The sequence below is a fragment of the Rhipicephalus microplus genome, chromosome 9, assembly GCF_043290135.1.
Source record: "Rhipicephalus microplus isolate Deutch F79 chromosome 9, USDA_Rmic, whole genome shotgun sequence".
NCBI classification, from domain to species: domain Eukaryota; kingdom Metazoa; phylum Arthropoda; class Arachnida; order Ixodida; family Ixodidae; genus Rhipicephalus; species Rhipicephalus microplus.
In genome coordinates this window covers 69323859-69339276 of record NC_134708.1, presented here as the reverse complement: position 1 = coordinate 69339276, position 15418 = coordinate 69323859, and the positions used below count along the sequence as shown (strand labels likewise).

The following is a 15418-nucleotide window of genomic DNA, read 5'->3' as shown; positions in this document are numbered from 1 at the left end:
AAAAAAAAAAATCAGACCAGTATCTCACTCATATGAGCTTAATTATTTAATAACGTATTTCTTGCGGCTGGAAAAGTGTGAACGGCACGTACTCTTGACAACACCGACGTGATGCTATTACGGTTAGAGGAAGGACGTCGTACTTGGTTTATAGCCAGCCTGTTGCCTCCTGGCAACAGACACAAGCGCGGCGATTGGACGTTCGTGCCTATCGAGGAGAACATTCTTCACAGGCAGTGGGTCGGCGTTGCGCAAAAGAAACGCGAGGAATTAGTTATTCCCGATCGCCGAGAGAAGGAGAACAGGATTAGCGTGGACAAAATAGATCAGCCTATACGTGGGTGTGCTGGGGAGCGGCCCTGTCCAGCTCCAACATTGTTTAATCATTGCAAGCTGATACTAATACCGATAGTGTACTGGGTATGCTTAAAATCTGGTCTTTTTTTTTTTACCTGGCATTCGCACCAACTACGGCAAAGAATCCTGGTCTTTTTCGGCATTATTACTCTGTAACACATTACTATTGTTGTTGAAAGCTCACACGATCAATGCTTAAGACCTGCCTTTTATTTCCGCAGACTAACCTTTTTTTTTTTTTGGTGCACTTCTGTACATGTAATATGAAATATGTTGTCCTGTAGCTTTCACGATCATAGTGTACCTGCCTTGTACTTCATACATTGAAATGTTGTTCATGCGTTCATTTATGCCATGTAAACTATAAGAGATACTGCTGTGGTTAACTTCACGTGTTGCCATTATGATTCGTTATAATAATGCTCGTCATCGTGCCCAGGAGGTTCCATTTCAGGTGCTTGCTGTGGTGCCACCCTCTGTATTCACACATGGTGTGATTATCACCGTATATTAACGGGAATAAACTGACGCTGATTCAGAACGTTAAGAGAACAGCGAACCCTGGTCGGAAGCTGAACAAGGACGATGGCTTGAGCCGTATAGGTGTGCTATTCTGAAGAGGTCGCATGCCGACGTGTCGTGGAATTCGCCATCTTGTGCGCTCTTGTTGACCCGATACGGGCGGTTGCGGTCTCCCTGATTGGCTTCAGAGGCCGCCAATCACGAAATGTGACGAGATGGCGGATCTTGACAGCAACACCCCAGGACTGAACACCGGACTGTCCCCCAACTTTACATCCCGTATTCTTTGCAATGCGTTCGCCGTCATCAGCTTGATTACCATCGATTGCTGAAATTGAGCGATCACCAGTGGAGCTCTTCGACCAGTGTTGCTGACAAGAATCGAAATCGTGCCGTAGCTCGCGCTTTTCAATCCGCTAAGCCATCACGCCATACGCTTCAGTGCTCGAGAACAGTGACGTAATCGCAACGTCACGATCCCACTTCAGAAAGAATAGAGAATGGCGTACCATGATTCATTTCGCTGAGCGATCATTAGCGTCGCGTTACCTCGAGATAAACGACGATAGAACTTCGGAGGAAAGTGTTTTGTTTCCGCGCGAGTCACGGTTGAGCGCCCGATATAGCGTTCTTTTCGTTGAAGTTTTGTTAAGCTATCCGTTGACCGTTAATTAACGTACGCGAGGAAGTGTTCCGCGACGCGCCAGAAATGCCGTAACCTTCTTTTTGGAGCTAACCTTCGCCCGCCACACGTGCGCGTCAACGTTCTGACGTCATAAGGAGCCGCCTGGTTTGAAAAACCTTTCTCTTAAAGAGACGGGAAGCGCTGCGGGCGCGTGGCGCTCCTAAATAATTGACGAAAAGTGCGCGGTAATTTGTTAGCGCGTGAGGTTGCGGTTGGGCAAGTGAGCCGTGCAGTCCGCGTATACGTGTGGATGTACCGATAGCTCCGTGCGATCTTATTTAGTTAGCGCCGCCTCGCTAGCCATGGAAACCGGATGTGGTCTCCGGCGTAAGTTTCGCAGAGGTGTGCCACGAAACACCTTGCTATAGTCGAGCCTCTTGTTTAGATTTGTATCAAGCAAGCTGAGCTCACGGACTATATGTATATCATGAAAGTTTATACCCTCGCATACTTGTGAGAAATTTGGCTAATGATGACAACTCGCAGAAGGCAAAAAAAAAAAGAGTGCTATCACGGTTTAAAATTTGCACAATACTTTAGAGACAAAGGTTGCGACCTCAACCTTGAGCGTTGCTATGCGCTCGGGTTGAGGTCGCAACGCCCAAACGACTGCCGTTTGGGTGAAGTGCAGGGGCGTATAGCTAGAAATTGTTTTTCGGGGGTGGAGGGGGTTTAACCGTACAATAGGCATGCTCGTGCATGCGTTTGTATGTTAGGTGTATCATCATCATCACCATCGTCGACGTCGTCATATCATCATCATCATCATCATCATCCTCCTCCTCCTGACTATGCCTACTGCAGAACAAAGTCATCTCCCGTGTTCCGTCCGTCAACTATATATGTCCTGTGCTTGCTGCTTCCACACCGGCAAACTTCCTAATCTCATCTGCCCACCTAACTTTCTGTCTCCCTTTGGCCCGCTTGCCGTCTCTTGGAATGACCAGCGGTTATCTTGCCTTCGCGCTACGTGCCCTGCCCATGACCATTTTTGCTTCTTGATTTCGACTATATATATGTGATGTCGTAGACACCCGTTTTTTTCCCTTACATACACTCTGCTCTCGTCTTGTCCCTTGGTGTTAAACCTATATATGTCCTTGTTGCAATTGAGCTATGCCGCTTTTTAACACTCTCATTCCAAGATCTCATTTACAATTTTCTTCGCTCTGTTTTGGTGTTTTTTTGTTTGCGTCATAGCATTTCCACCTTTACGTGGTGAGAGTTCTCTGACAAGGGGCGATTTCGCATATCTCGATAGCGTACACGAACTAACGGCATCAATCGAATCCATCAGGTGTTGAGTCGCTTTTCAGGCGGTGTGCGTGTACTGGCGGAGGCCAACTCGGATACCATGGTCCTTCGTTTGCGAGCGCCACGAAAGACGAGGTGAACGTTCGAGTTACGAAAACAGCCCCGTGCACGATTCATTATGCAACACCTCGCGAAAACGGTCGCCTCTTTCAATGAACGCGTTGGATTGATTTCTAACCGTTGCCCCGAAAGTCAGTTGGCTCTTATATATAAAAAAGGAACCTATGCCTTGATATCATATTTGTCAAATTTAACTTTTAATTTGAGTCAGAAGCATCCATTTCGCATCGGTGTTATGTTTGGAAGACTTCTTTTTATCAGAGTCCTTCAAGTTTTTATTTTTCTAACAATCGGAAACCCATGAAGTTAGTGCTCTACCGGAAGTTCTTGCAAGACAAGCTAGAGTTTATGCCTCATGGTGCCAGTACAAAAAGAATATTAAACGAAAACACTTCAGTTGGAATACTTTGAGGGGATGGAATCATAATCTATTTGTGTTTAACGTTCTGAAGTTATACCATACGATCACGAGTGAAGCTGTAGTGGTGGACTGTTGGTGTTCTTTGATGTGCGTTTATAAGTGCGAGGGTCTCGAGCATTTTGGCCTCTATCGTAAATGCGAGCGCTCGGCCGGGATTCGATCCCGTGACCTGCGCGTTAGTGGTCGATCACGATGACCACTAGACCGCCATGACGGGTGAGGCGATGTTGTAAAAGTTGTTCCGCGAAAAAAGAACAAATGAAAAGCCGATACAGGTCATTCATTGTGCACATCAGGAAAGTAACGTGTTCACACACAAAAAAAGTTCTATGCCCGAACGCGCATTCAGATTCGTATGCCACGGGCCTTTCGTTTAGGCCTTTCCAGGCGCCGACGAACGCTATACAGGAACAAGCGAAACGACGGCCGCGTAAACCGAGGTTGCTTGAAGACACGAGTCGGGGGAAGTCCGCCACCATTCACTTAACTGTACGGCAAAGTTTCACGCTTACGCATAAATTAGACAAATCCCACAAGCATATTCTACGAGGATTATTCCCCATTGATCTTAATTTCTCTTCGTGACGCATTGATGCATTTTATTGATTGAAAGAGTGCACAATTTGTGCGCACCGAAATTGCTCAACTGTTGGCTAATTACACCTGTCGGTGGTTCAATCAGTAACAGTTTTCAAAGGACACATGTATACGTTGGACTTGGTGTTGTAATCGGTCGACGCCCCGTATTGTTCTTTTCTTTTTAGTTTAGGTGTATGAAAGATGTGGGTCATTAGAGGTATGAAAGGCAGCTTTTTCTTTTCTTTTCTTTTTTCAACCTCTGACTACTTTTGCATCTTTGCTAAAGTGTTCAAAAAATTCCGGGGTTTTATGCTAATTTATGCTCATTTAACAGCGCAGTGGCTTGAGCCGACCGTCGTTCCGTGCCAAGCGCACAGAAAAGGTATGACCGTTCGTCATGAACTCGCACATGCTCTTTTCGTCCTCTTCTTCGTCTTCCGCTTTGCTTCACGGAATACGTCCGCCGATTCGTCCGGCGTGGGTTATAATAACTCTGACGGGTGAGGGTACGAATACAGATGCCGAGAGAGGGAGAGAGAGAAAACAAATAGCAAGAAAGAAATGTAACAGACTGGGCCAGTAGCAACATACACGTGATGGGGGGTCAGCGCAAAAAGGGTTACCGAATACAAGAAAGCGCACCTCAAAAGCGGTGGCGCAACACAGCGCTTGTGTTTTGTACTTGCTGGTTTTTCGTGTCCATTTTTTCTTTGCGCTAACCGTCGTGAGAAAGGAATAGACGGGCGGAGAAAGATATCTCCACATTCCGCCTTCAGCAAGGACAGGTGGGTAGCGCTCTTGCGAAGTTGCGTACTCGACGACCAAAAAAGAAACCGTGGCCGTGCCCGCGAACAAGCCGCGAAACTTGGCTTGGTGATCCGTGGGCAGGATCTCCCCTGCGTCTTTTCTGGACCCAAATTAAGTTTTCTTAATCATCTTCATTACGGAGAAAGACATAGAAACGTACAGAATAAAAGAGATGGTGATTGGAAGAGAGAGGAAGACAGATAAAATAGAGATGATGATGCAGAAATGAAGGGGAGGTGAGAAAGAGGTAGAGACAGAAAAAAAAGTGATCACAGAGAGAAATGGATTGAGAAAGAAACAGAAATAGAAATATACAAGGACGACAAAATAAAAACGATAGAAAGAACTGAGAAAATGAGAAAAATATAGACACGCACAGAGAAATAGAAACATAATCTAAACCAGGCTCTGCACTCCATTCATGCAGCTTTGCACTCCATTCATGCAGCTCTGCACTCCATTCATGCAGCTCTGCACTCCATTCATGCTGCACCCATTTAGTGGGAAGCTGGCACAGCCTTTCTTTTTTCACATTTATTGTCCTGTTACTATTGTGTCGATTAGAAGATTCAATGTCCTGTCATTTACGTGGGACTTGGGGCACCTTGTCGGACTTCTCTCTTTTTTTGTTCTCTCTCCTTTCGCCGGCACTCTACACGCAGTTGCACTTTTGCCCGATGCAATTTTCAGCTTCATCGCCCACTGCGATGTTTCGGGAATCTCTCTCACTCGCTGTCTTCTTGCTCGCATCCACGCGTCAACAGCCCGCCCGTGGTGCGTCCAATTTCACCGTCACTCTCGGAGCCTATATAGGACGCATCGTGCCGTCTCGCTTCGCCTCACTTTGGGATCCACCCGACCGAAACGCGCGCCCCGCTGCCGCACCGCGCGTGCATTTGGCAACCAAAAAACGGCACGCACCCTTTTCTGTTGCGGCCACGGGCATTCCGCGATGAGCCTGTGATAACGCGGCCGTCATCCGGAAGGGAAGGGCTAATGCAGGTACATCCATAGAATAGACGTATCAACGGCCTAGAGTACACATGTGCGTGGGCTGCGTCGCATTCATACATTTCGGTCGCAATCATGGACATTTCGCCACACAGTACACACGTGTACATACTTCCTTCTCGCCAGTTCCGTGCACTGCAGGGAATCCTGTTCCCAGACTGACTGCATGAGCCGGCTATGGCCGGATCACGCGGCCGATTTGGGAAGGCGCACGCCTTTACAGCACCCAACCGTGAAGTTCGATATGGCTGAAAGCTGGGAGTCTCCGCCGTTGGTGTAGAGGATGCGGGGCTCGGCGGTCGCGAGTTCGATCGAAGGTCGCGAGTTCGATCGAGGCAGTGGCGGTCGGATTTTGATGAAGGCGATATGCTAGATGCTCGTACGTGTACTGTGCTGTGTCAGTGCGCGTCGGGACTTGCTCGCTGGATTTCGTGCCGACTCGTTGTGCCCCCGCGATCTCCGACGACAGCGCAGCTCTGGCCGACTGGGCTCCCCCTACGCCATCTCCTGTCGCCGACATGAGCTCTCGCTGAGTGGTGCCCCGTCCTCAGACGCTCGCAGAGTGGTGCCGCGTCCTCAGACTCCTGCGAGCGTTTACATCTTTCATTTATCCGCTTTACTTCCGTCGCTCGCTGTCCCTGCGCCTCGCTATCTCCTTCCTCTCTCGATATATAACTTTTAGTAATATCCTTTTAATCCCTCCCTACCCCCTGTTACGAAGCACGGCTCCGACGACGTTACGAAGGGCGCTACGCATCCCACCGCTGCCACCACTGTTACGAAAGACGGCGACGCCAACACGGTCCCGAAGGCGCCACTGCTCCGATCTCCGCCGACACGGTCACCATATGTTTAATAGTGTAGGTTCCTCAGCTCGCGATTGCTTCTGCGCAGAGCTGATAGACGAGCGGACGAGACGACGGTGAGTTAAACAAGGTTTATGTACAGCATATATACAGAGGCGTTACAAATTCGGCACTGGGGCCGACAGCTTAGAGACCCGAAGAGCCGAGCTCTCCTCTCTAGGTTTGGTATCGGGTAAGTTCGGTCTCGAGTTATTGCGTTAAGACGCCGGTAATCGATGCATGGCCTCGGATCTTTTCTTGGCACCTGAACCAATATCAGAGGGGATGTATAGTCACTCTCGCCCGGTACTATGACTCCCAACTCCAGCATTTTATCGATCTCCTCTTTCATGATCTGCGTTTGCACAGGGTGGATTCTTTGAATAACCAAATGTCCAACCAGAAGCGCCGCTGGTCGTGAGGTCAGAATCTTCCAATGGGGTCGCCGCTGGGCCGCGTCATTCTTTCTCATCGAATCTGGAGAGGCTGCGCTGCAGGTGGCTGCACCCAAGGACGAGTGACGTCGCCAGGCATTGCGTCACCCGCCAGACAGGAAGGCGCCGATTGCTTGCTCGACGGGCTCGCTTGCTGAGGTGACTCACTGCACGTGCGCGACAGAAAGGCGCCGTCGCGTGTTGACGCCGTTGAGTTGTTCATCGCGTCAGGCGGGATCGCGTGCTGGCCTTGACACAGATTTCCTTTTTTTTCCCCGAGGCATGGACGTTTGCTGCGGACTCGCAGGCATAACACCCCATCCCTTGTGAGCTACTGTTTAGGTGTCGCACTCTGATGCAGACAGTTACGGGGCTCACTTTTCTCTTCTTTCTCCCTTAAGAAACACATAAGAAAGTGCGCGTTAAAAGCGCACCAAGCGGTCAAAATTTCTGGATCTCTCTGCTACGACGTCCCTCATAATCACATCGTGTTTTTCGGACGCCATGCCCTAGATATCCTTACTTGAAAGCGGGATGAGATGGTTATTGCCCGGAAAAGAATAATAAAATGCTTCTGCTAATAAATTACGCGGCACAAATGTACAAAGTATACGAAAAAATTGGCCGCACCTCGCCGAAGGGAATCGCGAGGAAAAGCGAATGCATTTCTTGCGTAGAGAGCACACGGCGTAGTCATTTTAATGGCGTAAACTAATGGCGAGACGAAGATTCACACCGTAACCGTTTATTCACACATTGATCAGCCAGCGATCGGTCGATAGTGACATGCGCGCTTCACTCCATTTATATATACGTACAAGCGAGCGGACGGGCGAGTGGGGCTCAGGGAGGAGAGAGAGCAAACGGTGAAAGAAGGAGTGGTGAAACACTTCACCTACCCTCTCCTACACTCTGTCCACTCACGTGAGAGCTCCGCCGAGCCCCCTTGATACAGCACGCTCCTCCTCTCCACTCACTCTCCGCCCGCACCACCTGCTCCGGTTGCTAGGGGCGAGGATAAGTGTGCGCGCCTTCAGCTGTTGCTATGGTAGAGTATGTGAGAGCGGAGAGAAGCACTTGCCGGTGCGCGGACACCGACAGACGCATGACATGCCCAGACTTGAAAATTCATTCGTTTTCAAAACACGGGCCCTTTAGCTTAGCTTGCAAGCTGACTACTTATGTTCACGACAACTTTCAAGTTAAAAAAGAGAAAACAGTATATGACAACAGGGGAAAAAAAGGCGGCGTACCTGCGTGCTTCGCGGCGAATGTCGTCGAAAGACGATAGTCTTGTCTGGAGGAGCTGCGTGTGATATGGACGCCATCTGGCAGTAATGTCAAGAAACAGAAGCTTGCGCATAGAACGCAGAGCCTCTGGTAGGTGGCAGCACCGTTTCGTCTTAGCGAAGGGTAGGAAACAGCCGCTTTTTCGTGTATAGCATTGAATTGTCAGTGAAGCGTAAGAAATACTAAGGTCTTTATAATTGCGTGTCTATGCATTTTCTAGTAAGGGAACCTGCAATGGTATGCTTACCTATTGATGTTAGGGATCAGATATGCGTGATATTTGCTTTTTGATCGGCAATGTACTCAAGTATAAACGCGGCTACGAGATAAAGATGGGTCGGTGTTGATCAAAAGGTTAAAATTTCGTCGGGTAGCTGCATCGGCCGACAGACAGACCAAAATTTCTGCGCTGCACTATCCCAAGAATGATCGCTTCTCTCCCCGATGACCGCAAAGCACACGCGAAGGCAAGGTGATGGGCGAGAGCAGGAAAATGCAAGGGAGGGTAGTGAATGGCTGCACAAGACGCATCTGGCTGGCATTGAAAGAAATAGAGGAGGCACTGGGCCGTCTCTTAATGGAATGCATGTGAATGCACCGTTGGACGGGTATTTCGTAAAACGTCGTACTTCTTGGTTATACGGTTTTCGGATTCAAACCTCACAGCCATCGCCATTTTCATTACAGAGAAAGGCCCCTAAGCTCCCCATAGCTTTATTATTATTATTATTTTTTTTCTTGCTGCATACAGCTGTAGCCCGCCCAATACGCCACGTCGGTGCTATATCTACAGCTCCCCCACTTTTTTTTAGTCAAATAATCAATTTTTTCATATTCTCTCCAATGGCTGCTTATGCACTCGCAGCCTGATTATAAGATTATGTTTAAAATCTCATAATATATTCTGGCTCCTCTCAATGTGTCAAAAAACAAACAAACATCTAGGACGCTTTTGGTTCGTATAAGACTAGCTTTTTGTTGTTTTTTTCTCTGGCTGCTGTTTCACGGTCAATATACTCTGAAAATCGTGAGCCATGGAACTTTAGCGGAGATAACCATCGCTCACCTTCGTCCCGTAGGGAGTCGTTCGTGACAGTAGCGATTGTTCGCGTTATTTTGCTTGTTGTTTAGTTTTCCGTGTTAACCGCTTCGTGTGAAATTGATTTTGAAAGTGCGTGGGATTTGTGGTAATTTCTTTTTTGTTGTTGTTGTTTTGTTGTTGCGCTCGCTTGCGTGCTGATGTTTGTTGTTGTTTTCCCCCGTGATTATCTCGTCCTGCCTTGCCTTCCGCGCCACTTGAAAAAGCGCGCCTCCGAGTCCGCGCGCGCGCTGACGGCGCGATCCACCAGGTGGTGTGTCTCTGACGTCTCCGCGCCGACGCTGCTGACGTCGTCGGCGGCGCTCCTCCGCCTTGTCCCTCTCCCCACGACGACGTCGACCACAACGCCGCGTGTCCGCGCGCCTCCCCCGGCAGACCGCCGCGTAGACGGGAATCTTGCGTGCTGTGTGCAGCGTGTGTGTGTTGTGTTGTGCGCGACGCGCTCTGCTCCACCTGCCCGTCACTACGTTCGGCAGCATGCGCCTGTTCGGCCGCAAGAGCCGCTCGTTCACGCTGCGTCCCGAGCCTGCGGGTCGCGGCCCGGAGCTCGGCACGGTGCCGGAGATACGAGTCGAAGCACCTCCCGCCGACGATGACGACGAGCAACGTGGACGGCACGTGCAGCAGCCGCCTTCTTCGGAGTCGCGCGCCGCGTGCCACAGCAACGGCGACCACCCTGCCGTGAACGACAAGCGGTCGACCCATTGCGACGACGACGAAGAGGACGAAGACGAAGGTATGGGAGAGAAAGCGCCTGACCCCGTCTCTGGCGACGGCGAGGCCGCGCATGCCGCCGGCAAACCGGCTTCGTCCGTCGGAACGCGCGTGCTCGTTGTTTTAAAGCCAAGCCACCCTATCCTTCCTCGCCCGAAGCGCGCTGTACTTTCTTTTAAGTTCAAGGGAACCGTGCAAGGATTGGGTTTCGGTGGTTGTCGTTCGCACTTTCTATTAGAGCTTTGTACCGGGCAGGATATTGTCTTGAGCTTTTCAAACCCGTGTTGCATCGCGTGATGGAGGGGTTGGTGGTAGCGCTGGGGGGGGGGGGGGGGGGGGGGGTTCTTGCGTCACATGGGCGGTTGTTACAATTGCCCTTTTTGCACTCCCCTTGCCGAAGACCATCCGATGTACTGAAGTTCAAGAATAGCCACGGACAGTTGTACATTGGTTGCAGGACTCACGTAGAAACCTTTTCCAAAGAGCGGGTAGGGGGGGGGGGGGGGGAGGGGGTTGTGGTCGGACATTGACTGATGTACTTATGTTCGTGTGCCTGCTAGTATGTGTGCGCTTACTAATCACATCGTAATCATTAGCGCCGCCGGGAGGGGGGGGGGGATTAACCATTTCTTCCATGTGTTCGTGCATGCGTTGGTGTATCTGCGCGTCAATAGGCACGCGCGAAACTGCGAAATTTCGAAGGGGGAGGGAGCCTTGACTTGAACCCCCCTCTCTTCCCCCAGCTTACCCCACTGTATCAGCCCCGCTGCGGTTGTCTAGTGGCTAAGGTACTCGGCTGCTGACCCACACGTCGCAGCCGAGTATACCTTAGCAGCCGAAATCCCGGCTGCGGCGGCTGCATTTCCGATGGAGGCGGAAATGTTGTAGGCTCGTGTGCTCAGATTTGGGTGCACGTTAAAAGAACCCCAGGTGGTTGAAATTTCCGAAGCCGTCCACTACGGCGTCTCTCGTAATCATATGGTGGTTTTGGGACTTTAAACCCCACATATCAATCAATACCCCACTGTATACGGAGTGTGAAACTTTCGAGGTGTGGCCTTCGCACATTCGTTGTTAACTCACTCCTTCTCTGGTCCTATTCAGTAGATGCCACAAGGTATAGGAATATCACAAACTATTATTGATGAACCTGTTAATGCTCGAGTTGGTACATGGTTCTTCAGGGAAAATGCACAAACAAGACAAGCACGTATTGCGGATGGCACCTCGTCTGCATTGACTTCTTGTCCTTTTCATAACGAAGTCAGAAGTAACGCATTCAGTCGGCATATTTGCGCGCCGCTTGGCCCGTGAGATGAAGCGATGATGTAGATGCCTTTTTTATTGGACGTGACCCCTGTACGCGTATTATTATTATTATTATTATTATTATTATTATTATTATTATTATTATTATTGGCACGGGGCGCTGGTCGTAAAACAGCAGGTGTGCACCCCAAAAGATATTATAGTCGATCATTATCCTGTCAGTATACTAACAATTACATCTGGTATTTTAAGTCGCCCAAACCCCGATATGGCAAATAATAATGCCGTAGTGCAAGGCTCTGGAATATTTCGGCCAGCTGGCGTTCTTTAACGTGCACGAACATAGCACAAGGCACGTGTCTCTCGCATTTCTATTCCATCGAATGCGACCGGGATTCGAACCCGTCACCTTCGGACCAGCAGCCTATAGCGCCTTAAGCACCTTATACCTTGAAAGAAATTTATGTAGCGCGAGGCGAACACAGGAAAGAACAGACTGAGAAGACAGAGTCTGTTCTTTCCTGTGTTCGTTTGTTCGCCTCGCACTACATAAATTTCTTTCAAATGTTTCACCAACAGGCCCACATCGCCAATCTTGTCACCTTATACCGTCGTGGTGGGTATATTCTGCCAGTATTTTATCGTACGCTCTTCGCGCGCGTGGCAGGCCGCGGGAGCGGTGCTGATGAACGCAGCGCGCCGAGTGGGCCAATAACCGAGCGAAGAAAGAAATATACAATCGGCCGCTGCGTTATCTTTCTTTCTATTCACGCCGAATTGATACGCCAGCTGCGCGAAGGCGCTGTCAAGTGCCGCGTGTGGCCGCATTCCGCAGGTGACGGGCGTGTATGCGCCGTGTTGCTGTATGGCGTTGTGGAGACTCCCGAACGCTTCGCGCATTCGATGGGTGGACGTGAAGCCGGTCATGCATTTGCTGGAGGTGTATTAATGCTGCAATCGCCAGTTTTGGATGCGCATAAACGACTGGTTTTGGAAAGCGTTCTGCGTCGGTTTTTTTCCGTGCTTGTCAATGGTGCTTGACGGTGGATTCGAAGCTCGCAGGATCGAATCCCGCGGCCGCGGTGCCAGATTTCGGTGGAGGCCGAGTGCGATAGGTCCTCGTGCCTGTAGATTTCGGTGCTCTTTAAAGAACCCCAGGTGGCTGACATTTCCGGAGCCTTCTACTGCACGCGGTGTCTCTGATATTGAAGTCGTGGTTTTCGGGACGTAAAACCCCAACATTTGTTCTTTCTTATTTACATACGTCGTGGATCAGCTGGTATCTTTGGGATCCTAAAGACGAACCTCTTGTTTGAGGCAGATTTTCGGTGGTATCTGTAACGACCACAGTATTGTCTCTGGATGGACTCTTTTGCCCGAAAACGTTTTAGATGATTTTGATGCTGGACATAAAAGTATCGAAAACAGCTCGCCATGAGCAGGCGACACTAACGAATAATAATAATAATAATAATAATAATAATAATAATAATAATAATAATAATAATAATAATAATAATTCAATGTTGTCACAGCCCTATTGGATGATAGGAAAGTGGTTTCAAATTCATCTCGTCTCATCGGAAGAGGTTTTTCACTTGATCCTCTGTAGTTCAGTAAAGACGCCTGAATTCTTTTCTCGAACTTTTTCCCTTTTTATTCTTTTCGTCCACCGGTGTTCTTTCTTCGTTTTTTTTTTAAATTTTACGACCGGACGCACTCAGAGCGGAGGAGGAAAAAAAAATAATATAAGCAACGGCATTCGCTCCACGTGCGGTGAATCATTTACTTGCGCAAGGTCTTACACGTTCCCGCGACTTGAAAACGCAACGAACGTTGGATAGAGCGTCGCCACAGACGTTTGCGATAACCCGAACCGTCGTTGGTCCGCGATCGGCCATATGATACGGCTCGCAGCCTCCTTTAGCGAAATCCCGAGAAATAAGATAGGGAGACGTGCATGTATATAGGCGTTACGCATGTACACTCCTCGCAGGTGTGGCCTCGTGATTTGTGGCGCGTTATTCGGGTCGCTCGCTTTGCCGGCTTCATATATAGTATTTGAGACAGACAGCGAGAGAGGGAGAGACAGAAAAACAAAAACAAATGGCAGCTGTGTGGAGTCATTCCACAGCTGCGTATAGCACATCTGGAAGCGCTTCAGAATCGCAGTCACTCGCATACGGGAGTGAATGATGTATTCATTGGAAAATACGGGTCCATGCCAACACGGACGCGAGTACGAAGTCAAGGCACCACAAAAGCCCGACGGTTGGAAGTTAGCGCCAGTCTTGTTTCCTTTGTCTGTCAGTGTGTTGCTTTGCGCTAAAAAAATACATATTTTGACTTCAAGAAGTCGTGAGCCAACTAGCCCGAGAAAAAGTTTCAATAACAACTACACATGCGCACAAAGGATGAAAGTAGAAAAAAAAAGGCACGAACACTTTTATGCGCTTGTCCATGTAACGGGCGAACCTATCGATCCGCCACGTGTGGGACTCTACGTGAACAACTGTTGAGGCTGTTGATTCAAGGTAAAGAACGGCTCGTCCGTTATTTTTCGTCGTCATCGGCGCCGCAGGATCGAGAAAGTGTACACACATAATGCCTTGATGCGTAGCGGGCATCACGCGTCTCGGCAAAATGACGAATGATGGCGTAGCGAGCGCTTCCTCACTTCGCGAAGATTAGGATGATTTGCGGCCTTAGCGGGTACCTTGCAATCGTAACGATGTTACGGGCTCCTAGAGGGATTACAACGAGCTTTTAAAAATAACATTCCTCTAGCTTTAGCTGTGACTGGGCTGCAAGCCCGGCGGTCTTGTTTGTTTGTTTTCGTTTCTGGTAGCCTCTCCCACTCGATGTCTCTTTAATCTTATCTCTTATCTCCCTCAGCTTCGTGCGTTGAGTCACTTTTCTTCGACGCGCCCGTCTCGCCTCCTCTGTTTTTCAGGCACTTTACTCCTCTGGTCTCTCATTTGTGCCGCCCTTTCTTATCTCTCCCCCCCCCCTCCCCCCATCTCATCTCATCTCCTTCTACGCCCGCTGCTTATCGTCGTCCGGGTTGGGTGTCAACCCCTCCCGTTGGACATGCATAAAGTGTAAAACAAACTTTTTCTTCCACGACCCGTTTTAAGGGCGCTATGTCTGTACATTTCCCAAATAAACAGTGGCTCCCCTCTCCCTTTTGATATGGCACCGGGAGAGGGCAATGCTAGAGTAGAGTGACTAACACAGTAGCAGCTGCGAACGGTGGTGTACCTTAGACGTGTAGCAGCTTGGGCTGGTTGGTATGACATGGCGATAGCTATAGCGCGAGAACAGTGTCCTTCGTGTCCTCCTTGTCTCTCTGTCGTCGTCCTGTTCTCGCGCCACAACTATCGTCAGGTGGTGTACCACTCATTTTTTTTCCATCCCGAGTGTGCTGCCGAGTAAAAATGCCGGAATCCTTCCCTTCCTGAGCAGCTGCAGGCAGCATAACGTGCTGCATGCCGTGGTGTATCGGTCGCCGCCACGTCTTGGGCAAGAAAGCTGCGAGCGCAGCAGGTTTAATCTGCCATTGTCGAGAGGTGGCATGCCTGTACAAGTTTATCTCGCGGCGGTCTTTTTTTTTTTCCTCTTTGTTGTTCGTATTCAGTCCCGTCTCTGGCGGCGACGCTGGCGGTGAATGCAGAGTAGCGCGCAGCGGTAGGCATCGGAATGTGCCTTTCCCAACTTGGAAATCGCGCGTACGTGCTTGCATGTGCGCTCATCTCGATGCGTTTATCCCACGTTGGTTTATCCGAAGGGGAGGAGATACGAGACCCGCACGGATCGCTCGCGCCTCCGCCCATGCATGCAGTGAGCTCTTCGGGAACGCGTTCGTGTTTCGCGGTTTGCAGCCCGAAGGCGCAAGGTAACCTCGTCGCGCTAAAGCGAGTGAGATTATTTCGTTTTGCGATAGGTATCGTCGTAAAAAAGGGAAAACGGCGCATCTGGACGATTGGCTAATGCACAGGCTTGCCAGATTTG

General features: G+C 49.6%; 1 protein-coding gene across 2 annotated transcripts in view; it reads left to right on the top strand.

The window, feature by feature from the left end:
- The window catches only part of Pka-R2 (cAMP-dependent protein kinase type II regulatory subunit), a 134415-nt gene that overhangs the window by 52061 nt on the left and 66936 nt on the right, over positions 1-15418 (top strand). The window contains exon 1 of one of the 2 annotated variants that reach the window (XM_075873769.1): positions 9788-10160. The exons of the other annotated variant lie outside the window; for it this stretch is intronic. Within the exon in view, the coding sequence (XP_075729884.1) occupies positions 9902-10160 (259 nt within the window). The 5' untranslated portion in view covers positions 9788-9901. Of the gene's footprint in view, positions 1-9787; positions 10161-15418 lie in introns of those variants that run through there. 2 annotated transcript variants of the gene reach the window in all.